The sequence below is a fragment of the Amphibalanus amphitrite genome, unplaced genomic scaffold (genome assembly GCF_019059575.1).
Source record: "Amphibalanus amphitrite isolate SeventyFive unplaced genomic scaffold, NRLGWU_Aamphi_draft 001940F_arrow, whole genome shotgun sequence".
Lineage (NCBI taxonomy): Eukaryota > Metazoa > Arthropoda > Thecostraca > Balanomorpha > Balanidae > Amphibalanus > Amphibalanus amphitrite.
Genome location: NW_024883433.1, coordinates 25,061 through 48,037, shown reverse-complemented (window position 1 = coordinate 48,037; position 22,977 = coordinate 25,061). Strand labels below are relative to the sequence as shown.

At 48.8% G+C, this 22,977-nt stretch overlaps 1 protein-coding gene across 1 annotated transcript; it reads left to right on the top strand.

The window, feature by feature from the left end:
* Positions 1-338: 338 nt before the first annotated feature.
* Positions 339-17,076, top strand: LOC122375861 (transcription factor SUM-1-like). The gene is made up of 4 exons (XM_043355426.1): positions 339-869; positions 4,746-4,964; positions 9,682-9,757; positions 16,129-17,076. Exons 1-4 carry the CDS (start codon positions 486-488, stop codon positions 16,263-16,265), a joined length of 816 nt encoding a protein of 271 aa, XP_043211361.1. The 5' UTR covers positions 339-485; the 3' UTR covers positions 16,266-17,076.
* Positions 17,077-22,977: the final 5,901 nt, after the last annotated feature.

Here is a 22,977-nt window from a genome sequence, read left to right as displayed (position 1 = left end):
ACATAAGAAAAAAGCTTTAGAAGAGCTGTCGAATATGTTTTATAAGCTCAAAAGACATCAGCAAATTCAGGTAAGCAAATTTGACATGTGCCAGACTTATGCTACCAACAGGCTACAGGGAACACCACAGCACTCGAAATGTGCAAATGGAAAAACTCAAATTCATGGATTTTGGACAGAAACCATGTCCCTCAATCCTCCAGTCCCATCGCCTCTCAGTATCATCTCGTCTCTCGAGCGTTTGGCTCCGCCCCGCCGCCTCCTCCCCGGTCTCTCATTGGCTGCCGCCGGAGGTGGGCGTGTCCTCATCTCCGGCGGCCTTTCGGGCGTGTGAACCCGCAGCCCAAACGACCGGCGCGGCGCGGAGGTGTTCCTCGTGAGAGACCCCGTCGTTACCGTCGCGTCGTGCAGTCTTGGCGTCGGCGGGCGCGGTGGGGCAGTGAGCGGCCGGTCAGGTCGGGCGTGCGGGCCGCCGGCCGGGCAGTATGGTGATGGACATGCGCAGCTGCCGCTTCCCGGAGGGCACCTACCCGCCGCTCTCGGCCGGCTACGGCCCGCTGCGGGACGGCGCCGGCAGCCCCGGCTACGGCCAGCCGTACCCGGCCTTCCGCGCCGGCCCGGACAGCACGGCGGCACCGTTCAGCCCCGACCAGTCCGACTACCCGCACGCCTTCAGCGAGGAGGAGCACGGCGAGCACGACGGCCACGCCGAGCACGACGAGCACGTGCCGCACGTGCTGGCGCCGCACACGCACGGCCACGGCCAGCGGCGCTGCCTGCCCTGGGCGTGCAAGGCGTGCAAGCGCAAATCGGTGACCATAGACCGTAGGAAGGCGGCCACAATGCGCGAGCGACGCCGGCTCAAAAAGGTGGGTGTCAGGACGGAGGAGCTCATCGGCAGCACAACCACATGTATCCTTGCAAACGCTCCAAAGAGTCCCTGCAAGTTAGTCACAGCCCACAGGACCAGGTGACTCAGATCAATCAGGTAGAATCAGGTGGCAGAGAGTACTCGTAGTGCTGAGTTGACCTTGTTTTACATTCTATCTATTTCTAACGGAATGCTTATGTGATTTATGCATATTTGCTAATTGCTTTCCTATAGAAAGATTATCCTCATTCACTAACCTCTTACGAGACGGGGCAGTCACTAGTCAGTCAGTTCAATAGCCCGAAATAGTTTAACGTAAAAAGTAATTTGAACGCCTGGACTAACATTCGATTCATGCAAACAAATCGTTGGCTGTCTATTGTGTCCTTTTTCAAACAAATCTAACACTGAACGATAAAGCAAACTAATGGGAGTGGTATGTCACTTGCCGAATGTATAAAACATGTTTTTGCTATACAAAGGTGAGAGAATCAGTGCAGTGTCCAGACCTATATATTATAAGTTATAATAAATGCATGATCAGCTTCTTCATCATTCTTCCCAAATTAGTCAAGTGCAAATGGCGTCTACAGTACACGAAATCGATGTTTTAACCGCGGTTTTAACCAGACATAGGCATGGATCTGAGCGATGGATCTGTGATCTCAATGGATGGCTCAAAACAAGCGACAAGTTACGGATCTATGACACCATCGGATCACACGACAAACCGATAACAGATGTCCCTGATCCGAGTGGATCTCGTCATACGTGACCTTTGAAATCATATTTTTTTATATGGTTTCATGTCAAAATGTACCACTGACAAGACTATGAATTGGAATGAGAAATCACAGAGTATTCCCGAAGCAGAACCATTGCGAATTGAAACAAGTGATCCTGGATTATTTTTTGTCAAAAAATAGTAAGGATCTATGATCTTAGTGGATCTCTAGACAAATAGCATTGGACCTATGATCCCAATGGATCTCTCGACTAATGGGAATTGGATATATGCTCCGATAGGATCCTAGCTCAAGATATGTGGGATCAAATTCTTGATCCATTTTCTAGGATCCGTGCACATGTCTGGTTATAAGACGAAACATTAACTGTGGGAAGAATCCGAAATGCGACGATACAGAAACGATCTCATTTAGGCTCATTCAATGTTATTTTTGGCCACGAACAACAGCAATAGCAATTTCTCAGCAAGATAATATCCGTCGACCATTGTCTATCGGCTACCCCTTCAACAATATGGGCGTTATAACAATCGGTAAGGACAAAATACTGTCTAGACAATATTGCAAGCACAATCACTCCCACTGTTAGGCCTTCAAATCAAACAAAAAAGATGAACACGCAACATGAGCCACAACACAACCACGCACAAATGAGCGCTGCATTAGCCTATCAAAACAAAGACGACCCGGCTCCGTGTCTCCGGCCTGTCAATCCGCGCCCACGGCTCGTTCCGCACGGTATCGGGCGTTCCACGTCAGACACTCTCTGTGCCCTGTAGCCGCTCCCAACCGCACTCACTGGCTCCGCCTCAAACCGCACCATCTCGGTCGGACGAGTTCTGACCGACTGACGCCCGGCCGTCGCCAGCAAACATGGCGGCGCCCATCGACCAGAGGGGAGCGGACATGTGCGAAATTATGGTAGTGACTGACGAGTAAAGTGTCCAGAATTTGGTGACTGTATTATTGTATCTTTGCAGATACATATACATAAATGTATAACAGAGGAAATTTGTTGTACATTGTACATTTACACTCCATGAAACAAATGGAGTAGCAGAGAAATGAAGTGTCCAATGCAGAACAAATTTAATATCATTTTTTGGTCGGAAGGGATGACTCGAAGGAAACCAGTCGCATCTGTCAAGACGGCAAAATTGGCGCATATTTCGCAAATATGCAATTGCTTAGAATGCATTTCGAGTCACAAAAAGTTTCTCTCGCGTGCAAGAAATTGAGCAAAAAAAATATCAATGATTACGCTACGAGTACTACTCACTACTGCACTAGAACACCAGTAACATTGGTTTGGATTTGTGCTCTTCAATTCCATGCTTGGTAGGTATGTGATCATAAACGGGACATTTTTATTGATTAATCTTTATGCAACGATTTAAGGCGAAAAAAAAAAACAACATAAAAGTGATGTCGAGATTGTGCAAAACGAGCAATGATCTACACCATGCTCAACACTTGCTGCTACGATTAACCTGTGCTCTAATCCGCGATCTAACGTCATCAATTGTGCATCGTGCAACGCGTTCGAGCAAAACTGTAGGGTAAATTATCATTACTTCAAATGTGTTAGTTCAGAGGTCTGACTCAGAAGCATTTCGTCTCATTTATGAATATAGCGAATGTCTCTCTATAATCATTACAATTTGAAGCCAACTGAATAATTACAGCAGTTGGTGCGAGCATTAGAACACGGTGATAAACTCTGCTTGTCTTGTCGTAGTAAGCTCCCTATCAAAAGACAGGCACAGTTGGACTAATTTTTCAGCAGCCCAGGATATGAATTATGAATTGAATTCGTTCCTTAGCTCTAAATATGTTTGTTTATTTTACAGACAGAATGACGGGACACCTTTTTTACACTGTTATTAGTTATAGATATCGAAGTACATTGTTATGGTTATAATACATCTATTCTCTGTCTAAAAAAGCATGGGACTTTGCAGATACCCATTAATTGAAAATGGGTGCAAATAATGATCCATCATAATGACACTGCTAAGTGCTAATAAGCAGTATAATGGTCCAAATTGACATTTGTCCTAGAAAAAAATAGCTGTCCAAAATGTCCTTGAAATAAATAGCTTATTGATTAGGTACTACCGTCTGTAGATAAAGCAATAGTACCTTCCTATGCATCTTAATTAAGTTTATCAATTAATGTTAAATGAGATTAAGAATATCAAATGGACCGTCAAGCATCAGCATTCACAATCCAGTAGGTAAATTTGCTCGCTTGTCTCGGCGAAAAAGACAAGTCTCTTCGAAAGTTTTCGCTCCTGCGACTCAGTCAAGAACCCTGAATTATGTGTCGCCCTGTTGGTCTTCGTCTCCAACTCCTCTTCCGCGGTCCAACCCATGCTGCGGGTGGGCGTTTTGTCAACCAGCCATGACCCATTGATCATATTCCGTAATTCTACGGCATGTTTATGTGCCCGCTACTGGATCATCTCATCTCACATGTCGTCCTCCCCGCTACTGAATCACGTCCTCCTGCCCGGTCTTCCCACGACAAGGCCGAGACCCCGCCATCAACACCGATAAAAACACAGTGCTGAGCTCTTTATGATAGCCTGGCTCGAGGCGCTCACACCTTAATCCTCTGCAATATGACGAACGGGCGCGCCGCAGCGCTCTGAGACAAATAAACAGACAGTTTGACTGGGGGTGATTTACGTGTGTATCCAGAGGGCTCCATTAATGCTACGCAGCTCCGATGGATCAGCCGATAAGTCCGAGCCAACAGCTGAATTATGAGCGGATATTTCAACAGCCGCTGACACGATGAAAATCGTGTTGGACGGCTAACAGTTGAGCGGGTGATGTTACCGACAGCCTCGCGTCGTGTTCCATTTGTCAACTTATAATCAGATATGAGTTTACGATGCGAACAGTGGTAGCAATCAATTTACTACACATGAACCAACAGGTGGTAAACTTGTCGATGAAAGTCGTCATGCTTGCATTTGTTTTAGCTGATCATGGATGCACCCGGCACCGCCACCGACACATCTCATGATTTATCGCCTACCTAAATGTGATGTTAATAAGTAGATAACAAAAGCACCTGTGCACACATATGCCCCAATCATACTAAGCTCCGTCATTCGCAGGTGAACGAAGCATTCGACATGCTCAAGAAGCGAACGTGCGCCAACCCGAACCAGCGGTACCCGAAGGTGGAGATCCTGAGGGCGGCCATCGAGTACATAGAGGCGCTGGAGGACATGCTGAGGGGCGCCCGCGGCGGCTCCGGGGGCGCCGCCGGCTCGGGCGCCCCCGAGGAGGCACGCCCCGACGCGCCCATCAACCCGGCCTCTGGCTATAATATGGTGAGTAGAAGGCGGTAGCGCTGTATGTATGCAGGTCATGTGGGCGCTGGTCCGCATTGTTGACACAGTATGCTATTGTTGCTGATTGGCCTCCAGCTAATGAAATTGAATCATCTTTCTCTTTGTTTTAATCCTTTATTCTTCCTTTTTCTTTCTCTTCCTCTCTTGCTTTTCCTTCCTGTCCGCCTCCATTTCTTCGGCATATCTCGGAGAAGATGCTCTACTATTGCCGCCCCCGCATGTGATAAGTTGGCAGTGAACGAGAATTCAAATGATGAATGCGCAACACCAGCTGCATTAAATTTGAATTTCGTGGTAGCTGGGATTCATAATGGCAGACTAATCTTCGCCAGATTAACCCTTGACGACCTCAGCACATGCTTGAAACATTTAATCCACGTCATTTGCCTAACAGCTTCAGCTAATGGAAGAACGTCAAATGATTGATCATTTGCAAAATGTTAAAACATTCATTATTTGAACAGTTCATAATTGTAAATTATCTGAATGATCTGAAATGGCATTGATCAGTATCTAAAATTTATTTACTTCGATGATATGATATAACTTAGAAGTATGCTCGCTTATAGACACATCTTAATTAAGTTATCACAGCAATAGATTTCTGTTATATATATATATTTTTCTGTTCACCGCATATTTTCTGTTGAACTACCTTTTTAGCTCCTCACTCAGTCAGCATTGAACATCCTCTCACTGCGTCCCCTCGTCACTCTCCCTGCGTGGGCGTGTGTGGTCTGATGTTGTGTGCCTTGCTGGCCCACTTCGCACGGCTGACCGGCCAGCGGCGCGGCACAGACCGGCGAAAAACAGACGGCGGGTCCTCGAGTGATGCCGTGAGTCCGTCAGACCACCCCCGGAGTCCAGCCGGACGGCGGCGCCTCAGTCAGCGACGAGGGACGCGCTAATTTCAGTCCCTCCCCTCTCCCCGTCCCCAGTCGGCGGCCTCCTCCCCGCGACGGGGAACCCTCTCCCTCCGAGCGTTGCCACGTGCCACGATTTGAGGATGTTTCAAGTGTGGGATTGGTTGAATGGAGGTGGCCGGTCAGGCGAGGCAAGGCGAGGCGAGGCTAGCGTGATTGGTTGAGAAGCTTCAATGGGTGGTGTCGGACTCATGTTGTCATTAGTATTCTAAATTACAATGAATCATTCAAAATGTTGCTACGTTTCCTTTACCCGAAATAAATCACTTAACAAACAATAAAAAACATAAGATATTTATAAAGTTACACTTATAACTAGGCTAGGGCTGTAAATATTCAGTGTTAATAAATTTGTTTCCCTCTTCGCCAACCAATCGCACGTTATCGTCACCCATCCTTTCGATCTCGACATGATTGAGCGACAGAATGATGTAACATGTCTCCGAATGAAACCTGATTTGACACAGAACAAGTCACACCACCCAAACAGTCCGCGGGTCGTCACTCAGCCCTTCACCTTGAAACAAACACGTCTGGACGGAAGCATCGTTATGCACTTTAGGCCACGCTCGAGTTAACACAGATACCAGACGCTTTCTCAGGACCAGCGGCCGGACCGTATTTACCGAGCAAAACTCGCAGGCCAGCCTCAATAAAAAACGCCCGCAAAAACTGCTCTGAAAATACCCTTTGGTAATGAAGACAGCTACTTAAACTGCAATCTGTCACCCCATAAAGCCCCGGCTGTGACAGACAAAGGGGTAAAAAACGGCCGCCTATGATGAGTGAACTTTGTTACGAACTCGACTCAGCCCTGCGAGCTGTGGGCTGGGAATGCCCGTGAGCTCCAAAAACACTCGGTGGGAAACATTAAAGCCACCGCTGGCACACACTGCTGTGCGGTTGAATAGATTCACTGTTCAACCCTCTAGCGATGACTTCAAAAGGAGTACCAAAGGAGTGTCACGTCCTCTCATCTCTTCTGCACATCCCCTGTTTTTCACTGACCCGAGTCACTCCGTCAGCCCCTCCTTCTCGGCGCCATCACAGAAGCCCATAAAGTTCCACTAAAACCCTCCACCGAGGGGTTTCTGCCCGCCCGTGCCTGAGAGTCGCCAGACGTCTGTGTGGCGTGCTCCGGACGCGGCGGCTCGTGTTGTCGGTGCCTGGGTCATGTCTGAGACCGGCGCCGGTGAGCTCTGAGCCACTGAGTCGCTGAGAGGGGACTGGTGAGCCGGTGGGCTCCGGGGGCACCGCTCCCGGCCGGGGACAGGGGCGCCGGTCGGGCCGGCCCGGCGTCCCGGTGTCATAACACGTGCCGTCTGATGAGACCGTGGCTGCCGCGGGCCTCCCTCCGTGTTCCCCGCCGTGCTCCCCGGCAGAGTGGCCGCCCAGAGACGCCGCCGACTTGTGGAAAAACGTCCGCCCAGGCCGGATTGGGGCAGGCAGGCAGAGTTTTTGTGACCGCCAGCGCACTGGGAGGAGTAGCACCGGCCTTGGACGGCGCACGGCGCGGCCGGACACGTGTGGTTCTGCCGAGAGAAGCACCTTTCGGGAACCGGGAACGCTACCACCGGGTTTCCTGACTGGGACTGAAGGGAAATGTTGGGATTGTAACAGTAGGAAGGGTTACAGGCGTCAACTGGAACTGACACTGAAAACGCCTTAATATTTTCATTTTTCAAGGCATTAATAATATTGAGCTTCAGTGAAACTCATGGAGCCAGGAGATACTTTATTTTGTTTTGACTATTTACAAGCCAGGACATGGAGCTAAGTTAAGTAGATAGCTGTCCTTCTGGTAAAAAAAAAAAAAAAAAATAGCATAGCAATGATTTAAACATTCTTAATAAGGAATGGCATCGCCAGCAATCCCCACTCTTCAGCCTCCATTCCAAGCATTCGTCTGCAAACAAATGTTCCACCTCCAACGCCAGCGATCTCTTTGAGTCTATTTGTGGAAATCAAGGTCAGTCTTGCTCGCTACAAACAACATCGAGTGTTCTACTCGCTACTACCGGACAGGGAATGAATGAATCTCGGAATGCTGTCTTGTCGGCCTCACCCTCCGCCAACAGCTGCCGATTTCAGTCAAGAGCACAGGCAGGTGCGCCGGCCGCCGCCGCCTGGCGGAAAGCGCATACTGTGCCGCCGGACACGCGTGTACGGCGGTACAGTCTACCGCTCCAGGTACAGTCGCCAAGCCGCGCTGGGGAATTCGTACGGGAGAAACGGCCAATGAATGGAGGGCTGACGCTGACCAATGCTATATTCACTATCAGTGCAGTGCCGCCAACGCATGGTCACCAAACAAGCCAAAAATATCTTTTAAAGCATTCAATTTTTATAAGCAGATATGTAACCAGCAAAATGATTAATGAATGATTCTAAACGGTTGTCGTATTTTCAAAATGCCTTTCAAATGTTTCCATGATCCATGCATGTAATGTCAACACAACGGAAAGGTGCATTACTTTCCTTGAAACGCAGTAAAATTCACTTTCACCTGTTTTGACACACAAGTCGTCATCATTAGCACTCAGCAGTCACTTTATTCTCGACGGTAGCCTCTCTGAGCTGAATGTTGCCATTGTGTGCCGACGACCGGCTCCGTCTCGTCTCGACTGCGCCATTCCGGTAGCGACGCGGCCGGCTCGGGCAGACAATGGCCGGCTGAAGGCTGATTAGTGCCACCGTCGGCAGCATCGGTAACGACGGCTGCGCCACCTGCCGCCGACGCGTCACGCCGCGTCGACGGCGACAGCGCGCTCGGGTCAACACGAAGAGTCCGCGCGGAGACACGGAGATAGGACGGTGATAGTGATTTGTTATGAGATGACGGCAGTTGCATGGATGCTTGGGTGTGAATAAGAAATAAGAGAATACTTGTTTTTATGTCTTCTAGAAAGTGGTTAAGGCTTACATGCTTAGGATATGCTTAGCTTACTTATATGAAAATAATACATATTTGAAAAGCAAAATTGAAATCAATATGCAACTTGACTATCGTACTCTAATTGCACGCAATAAGAGACGCACGGAGGAAACTCAAACTAGTCGAGCCAAACAGTAAACATATCTTATTTTGTTAGGTGTACCATATGGTTTCGTTTTAGCACAATACAGAAATTGCGCAACGGCTGTCTGAACATTTAGGCGTGACATTGCCAAACACACCTGGCAACGTCACTTAGCGCCCACAACAGCGGCAAAACAACATCGCAACTGCAACACAATATCAACGGGATGGCCGTGCCACCGTCACGCCCGTCAGTTAGACGCTCCAAGGCGTGGGACCTGCCAGAACAACCGTCTCACTTTCATATCCTGTCCGCTTCACGCCCCTTTCCGATTCGCCACGGTATCTCTTCTTCGGAGGGAAACATTGTTTATCATCGTATCAACTATCATGTAGCTAGTAGCGAGAGTGACTGCATTCTTCATGTCTGCCGTGATTAGACCGCGAACTTTGATTGTATGGGAAGAAAGGGAATGCCGTGGATTAAATGAAAAATGCTGGAAACGACAGCTTTGGACATTTGTAACCATGTCTTGTTCATCATGCGCTAAATATGTTAAACTTACTCATTTTCTGACTGTCTTACCCTTGTTTCCATCAGGCTAGTAATAAAGATCAGCTTCTTTGTTGTGCTTCATATCCAATTTCATCCTGCTTTACTTTTTAATACTGAAATGAGCCGATCCATTTAACATAACACTTGGTAGCCTAGTCGTGTGTCTATTTTTTCTTGACCAGTGCGTTTTGGTTTCAGAACGGCGGCACGTCCTACTACAATACTCGACAGAGCAGCTATAGCAGCCCAGACAGCTACACGCCAATAACCAATGGTAAGACACCGCGGCGGTCGGCCGCCACCCGCCGCGCCGGACGGCGTATTATCGGCTAATGCTTCCTCTGAGCTGTACTGCTGTTTGTTTTGGCCGTTTAACGGGAATACGAGCGGCCTGGGGTCGGAAAACGGTATGCGGCACAGATTGTGTTTCGCTTTGTGACGCAAGTATTTCTTTGATGACCACCCTCACGCTTGGAACTGATGAAAGGTTTGAATTCCAGCGATTGGGGAAAAATCACCGTTGTTGGATTATTGCAGTCTTTCCCTGGCAAAACAAACAGCATGGATGTCTTCAAATGTAGACCATAGCCATTCATGTCAGTTGAGAGAGTTCCTCAGAAATGAATTACCAGCATGTACAAAAACGCCTTGGCATTTCAGTATAATACGCGTAAAACCCTAACCTTTGTGGTAAAGCGTCTAAAATGTTATCAAGCACTTAGGTGTCACGTCCCTAAAAACCGGGCCGCTACCGAAGAAATCAAAGGTAAAACTTTGACTGAAGTCTCCTAATCTAATTCTGCTATTTCTCTGCAACGACAGGTGTTCAGGGCGAATGCTATCACTGACAAATACATTGTTTGGTGGCGGTGATGCGTTGCACGTCACACCACCAGATTCCAAAGAAAACAGCCGAGCTTTCTGCACGGTCCCCGGTCATAGATATTGGCAACGGTGCGGTCAGCAATCACGAATATTTTGGGGGAATAAGAGGAAGATAATTTAACCTGCTACAAGGTTCAGATTCTCAATAGGTATATACAGGATTGATATCAAAGTGGTAATGCCTAACTTGCGCACAGAGGGAGATTGTACTGGCCTGTGGGTGCCCTGGCTCTTACAACTCATCACCGCCTTGGCTTTGTGACCGCAACAGATTGCAAGGGTCAAAGCCTATCGAATTTACTTGATTTCTATTTCTAAACAGTAACTTGGGAAGCATAAAAAACATTATGGTTCTGAGGCCATCAAACTGCTTTTATGCAGAAATGCGTGAGTCAAAGAAAGCATGCGATTCAGAAACACGTTGTTTGCCTTTCGTGCTTGCGAGAGCAGAGATACATATGCTAGTCCTATCATAACTGTAGCTAGACTGCCACAATATCCGGCGAGTTGAACGCATCAACGACGTTTAGAGTCCTGGACAAAGAGCTAGAGCAAACCTTTCAGAAGACGAAAAATAAGCACTGTCTCTCACTATAGACGAGAGTGTTGCTTCCATGCGCTCACGCAGTGCAGACCAAACAAACTCCAGCTCAATCGGACGCCGTACACGTCTGCCACTCAATCTGACGGAGCCATTCGGGGTGTAGCCATCTCGGAGCGGACGCCCAGCCTCAGCGCCGTTAGACAGGCCCGTGTGCGTAAGTGCCGTCAGCCATAGTTCAGGCAGACCTAGCCGTCGGCCGTTAGGCCCCGAGAGACGCGACTCCGCGACGACCCGCCGTCGACGTGCGCTGCCAGCTCGGCGGCCACCGTCGACGGCGCGTCGCCCGCGACGGCCGACAGCGTCGCGAGCGGCGCTCGAGAGCGGCTGTTTTTCATAGGCGCTCCCGGCCTCTAATTGACGTTTGGGATGAGCGGGTGGTGGCATTCGAAAGCTGTTAGCTGGCACCGAAGTCGCGGGCCCATCACTGAGCCCATTGGCGGGTCCCGACCGCGGCTATGGCCGTGCCGCCGGCCGCGCTTCCGACTCGCTGGTGACGGAGTGTAACCTACTAACGCTGTCCCTCCCTCTGGGAACGGTCCATCGGCGGATGTGGCTTTCATGTTCTCTCCCAGGATGTGAGAGATTGAGCCTGGTGTATTTCACTTCTAGATTTAGCACGGAAATTCACGTTTCTGTTATATCTAAAAAAATGTGTACATTTCGCTTAGCTTGTTTCAAAATGTCATAATTTCTTGATCTCAGGGACCGAGTTTGTTAGTGAGTCATAGCAAGAGCTCGTTACAGGAAGAATGTCTGATGTCTCACAATTCAAACAAGCTCAGATCAAAGCAAGGGTAATAAATGAGCCGAAATAGCTCCTCATTCCATGGCGAGCGGAGTCATTTATTTCACTGTTTGACGTTCAATGTTTGTTGGATACATCACAAAGCCGTGCCCGTTGCCTGCTGCAAAAAAGTGCGACATTTTTGTGTGAACGCTCCCACACAATTTTTCACCGGCCTGAGCTTTATAGTCGTCCCATCTACAATGACCTCAGTTAAAACACATATATTGTAAAATTGAGGTCACCTGCGAACTGTTGCCCGACCACAGACCTCAAAACCACTGGACTGCCTTAATACCTAGCCAACAAAATGGCGCTAAAATTGCAAAAAAAATATGTTCCGCATAGAATCGATCCAGGATATCTTAGTCAACGGCTAATTGAACAAAACACCCTCATCGCCTTTTCCTTCTGGCTACTGTTCTGTGCCGTTCCACACCGTCGCCCCTCCCCTTTTCCTCCATCTCAATGGCTGCACACTGCACAGTGCACACTGCACTCTGCACAACGTCAGTCCCAAAGGGCCCTCCTATCGTCGCGACGGCGTCGTCACAACACCCACGCACCACCCCACTCGCCGTCTACAGCCATTCCGACTCCGCTTCATCATCTTTATCGAGTCGCCGGCGCCTCTATGACTAATCAATCATGTTGTTTTAAGTAAATCGCGCCTCGATTGGCTGCGATTGCAAAGCAAACATCTCCGGGGGAGAGGATCCGCCGCCGCCGTCAGCCGGCTCATCAGGAGGTGATTGTGGCGCATCTGGCGTCCGACGATCACGACGCGTCTGGCGTCGCCGTGTGCCGCAAAGAGAGGCATCCGTTGCTGGGAGTACCGACGGGTTATCAGTGCAGGAGGTCAGGGTAAGAGTTCGGCAGCTAGAGAGACGAATCAAAACGGTAGCAAGCTTGCACGAAGATATCACGACGGGTGGTTGAAGTTCTAAATTGACGCGAATAGATGACGCGAATAGATGAAAAATATCACATTTTAACAAACGAAGATGTTAATAGCTATGACCATAGGTGGAGATTTGTGCCGTACTGGGGGTTCTCGGGCGCAGCAAATCCGCCGCCGCCCTATATCGGTGACCTTGGCCTCCGCCGTCTGTTACGGCTCCCAAACCAAGCCGGCGTGGCATTGGGAGAGCTTGTGCACCCCCACAATTTTCCACCTATAGCTATAACCACTAATATTTCTCCAAATAAAAGTGTTCATGCATTTCCAACACATCAAATATTTGTTTCCCTAAACATTCAGCTAATTTTGCCTTACACATTCATTTCGTTGAGTTTACGTGCAATGCTTCCATATGATGCCCAAGAATAATCAGCAACCATGTTATAAAGCAGGATGACCTTCTTAATTGTCTGCATTCGCTAATTAAGCAGCAGCTAATGGCAGCGCACTCAGTTGTGTTGATGTTTGTCATCGGACTATTTATCTGACAAAGTGACACCTCTTCTCATTTTCGCACCGGCGCGTCACGGCGTCTTGTTTACGGGCCCGCTGGAGGGAGCGGCATTCCATGCTTGTCAGCGCCCAACAGCTCCGAGACAAATGTGGTGTCACCGCACTGGGTGGCTCAATTAACTTAAACACCCGGAACGGGTTGGATTTCACAGCACTACATTTCATATTTCGTTTACATCTACAGGACGATGCTCGTCAACTGAACGATAAATCAAAGGCAATGGAAGACATCTAAAACTTCATAGTTCTCGGCATTTTTCACACGAATTCTAATTCATAATTCTAAGCTTTTTTTCACAAGAAAGCACAAATATAAATACAAATTAATGAAATTGATTACCTTATTCATGTGTCGCACTTCTGACCAGCTTCATAATTCAGATTCACCTCCTTGCAATTCCACACATATTGTCAGGATGTGAACGCTCGGTCCCATCTTGTTGAATACACGTCTAATGGGCGACCTATGACTCCACTCACTCAGCTCAGCTCTAAAGCACCTCAGTTGGAAATTTATGTATCCGCTCTTTGGCACCGGCCGTTCAAATATGCCCGGTTACTCTGCTGCAGCCGTCAGCAGTGACCAGCACTCTGTCACGCCGTGCCGGACCGCTCGCTGCGCCGGCGGCATAGTTGGCGCACTTTGAGCCCCTCCCCGGCTGACCGGCGGCGCGCGCGTGCCGAGCAGCGACGGTGGCGACGACGCGCGACACGCTCCTCCTTCCGGCGACGACGCGTCCACAGCTCGTCCGCACGAACGCCGCGTCAATAAATCTTTGTAGCGCGTCTTCGCGGCGGGCCCGGCGCGGTTCATTGCTAAGACAAATTATCGGCGCGGCGGGAATGCGCCGGCGGCGAGCGGACATCTGGCCCTGTGAGCCGCGCCGCCGCCGGCCCCCTGCCGTCGGCTCCGACGCGCCCCTTCCGACGCGCGCGGCCGACCGACGCGACGGCGGCGGCGCGAGGAGACCCGCCGCTCCACCCCAGGGGAGGGTGCCGAGGGATTTGGAGGTGTTGGGTGAGGATGGGGAGCTAAAGGAGTGCGAATTGGCTCATGACTCAGTTTCCAGAAGACTGAGGGAAAATGAGTGGATGGGCCAGAGCGCATTCTTCGGCTTTCTCATTTCTGGACATTGCAAATCGGAAATTAATGAAACAATTAAAGGTTAGCCCCTTTTTGAAACCGTACGTTCCTAAAATAAGCTCCTTCGTTCTTTCCAATCGTTTGCATGCCGATGAAGCCCTGTCATACTTCTCGCTCGCCCAGAACCTGGCCTATTGTTCCTAAATTACCCGGCCCGGGTGACCTAGCCGCTGGATTCTGCCCAGCTGGGCTGCCCAGAGGCTACTCCTCTGTCGATCACCCGAGTACCGTGACGTGTAAACGCCCGAAAACCATCGCGCTGTCGCGGTTCGACACGGTTCGGCTCTGACGCCCGAACAATGGCCGTCCGATTCTGACGTAACCCTGACACGACAGGCCGCGGCCCACTTGCGGCTGCTGGCCGTGCCGACGACCCCTGACAGCTGCAGGTGACCTTGGAATGCGGCGGCAGCTGGCCAGCCGCTGAGACAGCTGCCGGCTGCGCTGTGACAGCTGCCGCGGCCGCCTTTGAGCCGAAGCCGCCACCCGGGTGGGCCGTGCTGTTGTAACATTTATCGGTGGCCAGTGATTGTTGGCCACTGAGCCGGTCGGCTGGGCCTCCCCGGACATCAGAGATCGCCCGACGGCCTCTCCGTGGCGGGAAAGTAATGCACAAATTACTTGGGATAAATCAAATGACTTTTGATTTGTCAGATTAAAAAGAAAGAGACAACAGGAAGACCATTGAGAACGTCATTCTGGAAGTGAGAATGTCCCTCTTTTGTAACTCTTTCTGTCTAAAGCCAATCTCTGAGCAGACGCCCTCTGTGCTAGCTAAGTCACATTCCATTAAATTAGTCACACTTCCAGTGAGATACTTAGCCTGTCATTCAGCCCAGATTGGCGGCGTGACGGCGGCTGCCTCGCCGTCTGACGAGCACCGCCCAGTTTCCGGTCATGAGTTAAATACGGCCCGGACTGCTCCCGGCGGAGAATAAAAACGACGCGATCCGCCTAAATCTGGCCGGAAACATGACTTTGTTCTGACACCCCGAGGGCTCCCAAAGCCAGCTCTATGGCTTCGGCCGCCTCTCCGACCTCTCAACATTGACGGGGTGTTTTATGGATATGTGTCAGCTTAGTGAGATTATATAATACTGAACGAGGCCGGTGTAAATAAATTTTCAAGACCGAGGTCCTTACTGGATTTTTGAACGAGGCCGAAGGCCGAGTTCAAAAATCAGTAAGGACTGAGGTCTTGAAAATTTATCACCGGCCGAGTTTGGTATGTATTTTACTGTATGCCAACGATAAATTTATTTTCTGGACCGAAGCTCTTAGCCGACTTAGGAACGAGACCATCCCAAAATGTTGGCTTTAGTGCATTCTGGTAATGCATTTTTGACCGTGGTCAATTTGCTTACACCAGTTATTACCACACCCCTCTGGCTAATGTATTTGAATAGACCAGGCATACAGTAACAAAGAAAAAGCACGTCTGGGTAGTCTACGTTAAAACAAACAATGTCAATTATTGTTTCTTTTCCGGGATAGTAGAATGTCGGTTACATAACAGCGCCTGCCGGATTCATGACGTATATCAGCATGCTGAGAATTACAAAAACGTGGAATAAAACGGGGCAGGATTTAAATGATGAGCATTGAGCAACAAAGGAGCAGTTTCCGTGATCTGCGGTGGCGCTGACACATGTCTTCGTGACCTGACCCGACCCGACCCGACCCTGACCCGACCCCTCTTGACTCTGACTTATGATCCTAACCTCAGCACTGACCTCCGACATCTTGTGTTTCAGGTGGCGGCGTGGAGCAGGCGACGGCAGCTGGAACTGCCACCTCCACCTCCAGCTTGGACTGTCTCTCCATGATCGTCCAGAGCATATCTCCTACCTCCACCACCGCCATTCAACAGGCGACCGACAGCGCGCCCTAGTGGTGGCCGATCGAACTGTGCACACTGCACCGTGCACGCGGGACAGTGCACGGCGTGACAGGAGCGTGCACGGAACAGTGCACAGGACCGTGCACGACGTGAACCTCACGACGAACACGGAGAACTCACAGTGTGATCTAGTGGAAGGTGCTGCTGGAAAGACTAGGACAATGGCGCTGGTCGCCGAAAGATTGGGGGAATGTTGTGTGGAGGCAGAGTTGACGAGGATTTTGAGTGGGAGTGGGTTGAGAACACTTGATACTCACGTTTTCATAACGAGCTTGAGTGAAAAGTGCCTTTGTGCCTTGTTAAATTGTACTGCTTTGTTGATCTGTCCTCACCAAAGACTAAAGAGGCGCTAGAAAACCAGTTGTTTTCAATTATTTATTAAAATATTCGTCCTAGACTAGTTCAGGTATTCGGTAGCGATGCAATGAAGAACCTGCTTTAAATACATCTTGAATATGCTGGGTGAATGTTGCTGCCAGATAGCCAAACAAAGAAAACGCCAAATATGTAGAACATGAGCGAATGGGTCTTTTCTCGGTGCCCAGTCAGTAGCACCGGATAATCTTCGGTCATAAGATGGCAAGTTGGTTCATGTTGAAGTGAAGTTCTACTCTTGCAATACTGTGAATAGATCGTTTCATTGTTCTGTGTGCGTTGACCCCTACCCGCTTTTCTCGCTCACAGATGTGTGAGCGATGCAAAATGCGTGTTGTGCACAGAATCGTTATGTGTGTAATAAAGTATGATTAGACAATCGTGTTCTGTTTGCTGTATCATTGCGGAATAAAGTGAAGAAAGTACATGCTATTTGAATGCTGATGTCATTTGTTATTGACTAGCTTCTCTTAGGCGGAGGTTCCGTTGCAGAGATCAAACAGGAGTCGAAGCACTAAAGGGCGCATGCCATACATTATTTATTGCGCAAGCTTAAGTGCCGGCTCCATGGCACACTTCTTTGGTTTTTCATTTCGTTTTCTTGCTTTTTCGGTTTCAGTAAACGATCAGCTTCATTTGATGACATTAGTTTAGCTCCACCGTGGCAGCGAAGCCGAAAAAACGAAGTCAGTAACTCGAAAAAGCGACGCGAAAAATCTAAAAAGCGACTCTAAAAAGCGAAAAAGCGAAACAACGACACTCCAAGCAAAGACCTCTATAGATCTCGGTATGCACAGGTCCATCCTTCATACACAGACTTCTCTATACAGTATAGAGAAGTCTGTGCTTCATAACATTAGATACGCTCTATGCTCACTTCGAATGCGCTAAAATGTAGATATTAGCCGTTTTCACGACGGCCATCTGGTACACATTTGGTGCACATCTGCAGTACAGATTAGGTGCAGATTTGGTCAAATCAGGTTCACTGTGTCTCTTAGCAGCTATCAGCTAGGGTTGCACTAATTGCTTATATGCCTGCTTTGTCATATTATCAGAGAGCATCATCGATTAAAACACTGAAATAAATTAATAAAATGAAGATATTTGCTGTAAAAGAAATTAGGTGCAGATTTGGTCAAATCAGGTGCATTCGCCGGATAGCCCGTCGTGAAAATGGCTATTAAGTATTACTTTTAACAAATATGTCTGCCTCAGTCTGTCGGAACCCAAAAACGAATATTTTCGAGAATTTCGCACAGAATCATCGTCTATATAGAATGGATGCAGCCTTGTCCGGAACGCACTCTGTTGCAATATCCCACAATAACCATACGCATTCTCCAGCGCTTCACCGGGTCGAGGGAGGGCCTGAACACCCCTGTCTAACTCGGCTTATGGGCCACGTAGTAACGTAGCAATCAAATGGCACGGTAAGAGGGGTTCAAAAGAGCGTCAAAATCACGAAGAAGGTATCTCCCACTTTTTTAGATTAGGTCAAAGGTCAGGACAACAGAGATCATGAATGATCAATTTTCACCTATTTCAACACTTTTTAATGAATCGGAGAACAAATGAAGCTACAGCGTGGCAGACTAAGCGTATTCGACAGATCTTTTAAAGTTCTTTCTTAAAAGTCTTCTCAGATTTAATCTATGTTGAATAGTTTCGCCTACAGAGGACAGCAGCTCTTAACATTAACGTTTTTGCGGAAAATGCTTTTATGCCATAACTTTAACCCTCGCGGGCCCGGGGCTTTTCGCCCCCCCCCCCCCCCTGGCGAATATTTGCGATAGCTCCCGAACGCTTAGGGATAGGAAAGCGAAACTTTCAGTACCTTTTCTCCCATCAATTTGACAACTTCTAAAGTAAAAAATTTGGACATAACCCCCTTGATGACGTCACAAGGTCCATTTTTCTAGACCCCTGCACGGCAAACTTCGGCGTCACAGACGCGAACTTCAAAGAGCTGCTAAAAATAGAGTTTTAAAGATAAAGACAAATTACGAGCACGGTTGTGTAGCGTGTGACCTAGAGAAAAATAGAAAAATAGTTTTGGTGACCTGAGGTCAGAGGTCAGGCCAACGACCCCGAAATGTTGTTTTAGTTTTTCGCAAATAACTTCGACAAAAATGGTCCTAGAGCTACGGCAGTGGTAACCATCGCATTCACCTTGTCAAGCCGCGTCGAATGATGTATATTTTGTTCGGAAAAGGTCAAGTTTTATGTTGACCTCATGTGACCTCGAATGACCTCTGGTTGACCTTGACACATGAAAGGTCGTTTATGATGGATTTGTACCCGCTGATCACGAATCTGGCATCTACTTCCCTCTAAGCCTTCATTTAGAGCTTCCGGATGGCAAAATTGTCTTATTTATTATCACTAACTTGAATCAGTGAAATAGCCTCTAGCAGGGATACTCTACTGTGACCTTGACCTTTGAGCAGCCTTGTATCGTAAGATGAACCACAAATAGGGAACTGATAAGCCTCAAAACATTTCAAAACATCTTGAAAGTTAGCACGCAAGATGTGCGAAAAAGTGCCAAGTTTGAGGTCAATTTTGAGCGTGACCTTGACCTTGACTTTTAATTTTGAGCACATTTTCGGAATCCTCAGATTCTCTTCTTTCGTTTGACACCCAATTTTGACGGTTTGATGCAACCTGCCGTCCTCTAAAAGGCTTACTTTGAGATCACTACACATGTGCCGGTTTTTGCCTTTGACCTTGACCTCTGAACTTGAAAATTGACCTGAGGTCAAAAATTTTAGGTGTTTTAGAATCGTCTCGTAAGGACCTTTCATTTGGTATCGCTTTTGTTTCCGTAGCTCCCTTATTTACGAAGTTAGACAGGGGGGCGAAAAACGCCCCCCCGGGCTGCGGTGGTTGGGATTACCCCCCGGGCCCGGCCAGGTTAAACATTAAACTTGTATTACGATAACTTTACCGGCATCGTCTTCTTCTCCTGAAGACGCATTGAATGAATTGTAATTTGACCTTAAAAGGTCAATTTGGCAGTTTGACCTAAGCTGAAGGTCATGACCTGACCGGAAAAGGCCTGGCTACATGCTGCAAACATTCGATCTCATATAACAAAGATAAACATATCCACGATGTTTTTATCGCACTATAAGGCTTATTTATAAACAAGTCATTGTCCATTGTCGAAAACTGTAATTTATCTTTTATCACCTAAGATGACCAGCTGTCTAAGATGGAGCTTCAGGTGCAATTTTCTGGTTCAAAATGCAATCATAGCCTGTTTCATGGTGTTTTTCTTACTGTTCATAATGACTTTCGTCGAAAAACGTCGAAAATATAGTGATTGTTAAGTTGACCTGACCCGAGGTCACCGATATCAACAATCCAAGATACGCGTTTTCTACATTCTGTCACTCTTATCAATCGCTAAAAGCTTCAAAGCAAACAGTCAGTGTGGCTCTGACGAGCATAAAAAACTTTTTATCTCAGCAGTCATCTGATACGGACAATTTGATACCGCTGACGAAGTAACAAATACAGTCATGAAACTGTCCGGAACGGGTGCGTACATTTAATTAAAGAAGATATATCGCTTGTGTTCATGCACAATATGAATACTTTTACTGGCAGTTGTTCAATGTATGGGTGACGATTTTTATTATGCTCGAGAATGGGTGGGTGCCTCCAGATCTATCAAAGCGCATGGCATATGTTTTCCGTCTACGGCCTACGTCGCACTTTCCTCCCACCGCTATCACGTCTCACTCTGGCAGCGAGCCTCTCCGCGGGCTGACCTTTGTGCCGCATAGCTGGGAACGCCTCACCCCGTCCTCGCGGCCGGTGCATTGTTCTGCTGTCACGAGCTATTGATGTTGGCTGGTGGCTGGTGATTGCCGGGCACCAGCCCCGCCTCCTATCACCAACTGCCGACCACTGTCCGCTCTCATTAGAAGGCACAACGCCGCGCTAAATCGTTAATCGTCACCATGACAGCTAGAACATCTCGTACAAGATGACAAATGGCCTAATCGCGAAACCCAACCGTGATAGAGGAAGACATCAGAGCCTGCGAAAACAGACGCGCACGATTAATGGTGCCGCTTGTTTCCCGTTTTCAACACTATCAGATTGTAATGCCAGGCAAATCTAGTCGCGGTGGAAATAGACCCCGCGCCGGTGTAAGAAGTCGCGCGAATGGAGCGCTGAGAAATCAGACGTCAGCTCCCAACTACCTACCACTGCAGAAACCTCGACAGTTCACCGAGAAACGTGCTTACTGAGGCCGACAGGAGCTTTGTTTTCGGCCAGAAAAACGCTCTTCTGGCGACCGGCCGTCGCCCTGGGGCATTGCCCATTTCTCAGCGGGCTGCGATGGAGAGAGGCTCTCAGATCGAGGACAGGACATTGGCACAGCCGGCCTGCCCCTGTCGTCGACTATTCCAGTCTTACCCCGCCGCGGCCAGGGTGGCGCCACCCCCAGCTCACGGCGGGTCGTACATCTGTGAAAAAAAGAAATGTCTTACATGTTGTCACTTGTAGAGTGTAATAATGGTCATCATCAATCACCATCGTGGTGGACGGGTCCCCAAATGTTCATCTTCCCGCTCCGTCCCATGTCATCACCTGATGTCATCGCCCCGACGCTCTCCCCTCGCCACCTCGTGAGGGCCACCCGGTCCGTCGGACCACCACCGCTCCTTCGTCTCCCCTGTCCGTTCGACGAACTGTCCCGTCTATACCAAGGAACGCATTGTCTGCCTGAGGATCCACCTCATCACACTCCAACGCCGGAGCGAGCCGGACCCCTCGCCGCCGCATCGCCGTCGGTCATGTGTCCCCATCCTCGTCGACGACCGGACTACGACACATTAATCCCCCGTATTGTGACGTCATGTGATGCATGCCTGACGTGCGCCGGCGCCGTCTCCGCTCGCCTGAAATGCCGCCGCCGCCGCGCCGCCGCCGCCGCCGCCGGCACGGCGCCTCCACTATAAACCCGATACTAGAATCAGGGTTGAAACTAATTGTTGCGTCGTCACCGGCGGGCTCCAGCGTCGGCGACGATAAATCAGGAGGGGAACAGGTGCAGGGGCTCGGCCGCGCCTAATGGACCAGTTAACGTTCATTGTGATAAAAACGCCGTGCTGTACGCCCGGAGGCGGTATTTACATATACCGTCACCGACTAATAGTGCCGCGGGCGAGAGGCACCGGTAGCGGTATCAGACGTCCGTGTCAGACCCAGCCAGACATCGCACCGGAGGCGGAGGCTTGCGTTACACGGTGGTTTTCATCGGTGACGACGTAGAGGAGTAATTAATCGTTTGCTCGTTATCGGATAGCAGTGATAGCGCGTGAGGCGGACGGGCTCTGAGGTGTGAACTTCCCGTTGAGGAAGGGGAGTTGAAGGGCACAGGAGACTAACAACCCGCAGTTGAAGCCTATGCGAGTATCTAACAAAGTTCGGTAGTGCGTCAACTCTGAGCAAAAACGCTGCTCGGAGCGTTTTCCAGCTGGATTTACGCTGCGTGGGACGGCCGATTGGCAGGGTGCCGAGCGAGTGGGTCCGTCTGTCCGGACCTGTCTCGTTATGTTTCCGCTAACTGACGATATTACAACGACCGAGTTTGTACCAACATTAGCGCCCGAAATTACGGCATTAAACACTTATCAATCGAACTAGTTACTGAGGTCGTTGAGGTTTCCAATAAGCACTGAAAGTGACTTTGCAACCACCGCTTTCAATGACCGCACTTTTCATCTTGATATGGTCGTAAAACAATACAAAATCTTCGTTCTCAGACTGAGGAGTTTCAAAAGCTTCAAGACGAGTCACTCTCGGCTTGGTTGTTGTTATGAGTATTCTGAAATATGATGATATCCAATGCCTCGGTTGGGTAATGGTTGACAAATGACAGTAAAATACTCAGCTAACTCTAAACTCGATTCAGCATAATGAAATATAAATGTTGACCATGCCTTCGTTACTTTCTGAGCCCTAATGAGCCATTGCGAGTAGTGATAACTAATCTTATTTGAAATGACCTTATCCATTGCTGCAGTTGTGATCTCTTCTGTGTGTAAGTTTCTTTCGTTGATGCATTTCTTTGTCTTCCCTTCCTGTCGCTGTTGAATTGCTCTAAAGATAGAGTTGAGATCAACAAGATTTTCCCAGACTGGTTTAACGGACCTCACTAATATAATGATTCAAACGAATAAAACAAACAGCGCTGTATCACAAGAACTAACTGCTAGCAGGTGCACGCTGCATAATGGCATTACATCGCGGTAACATTGTCCCGCTGAAGACAAATCTAAAGGCCGTATCCATTTGGATTCCCTGC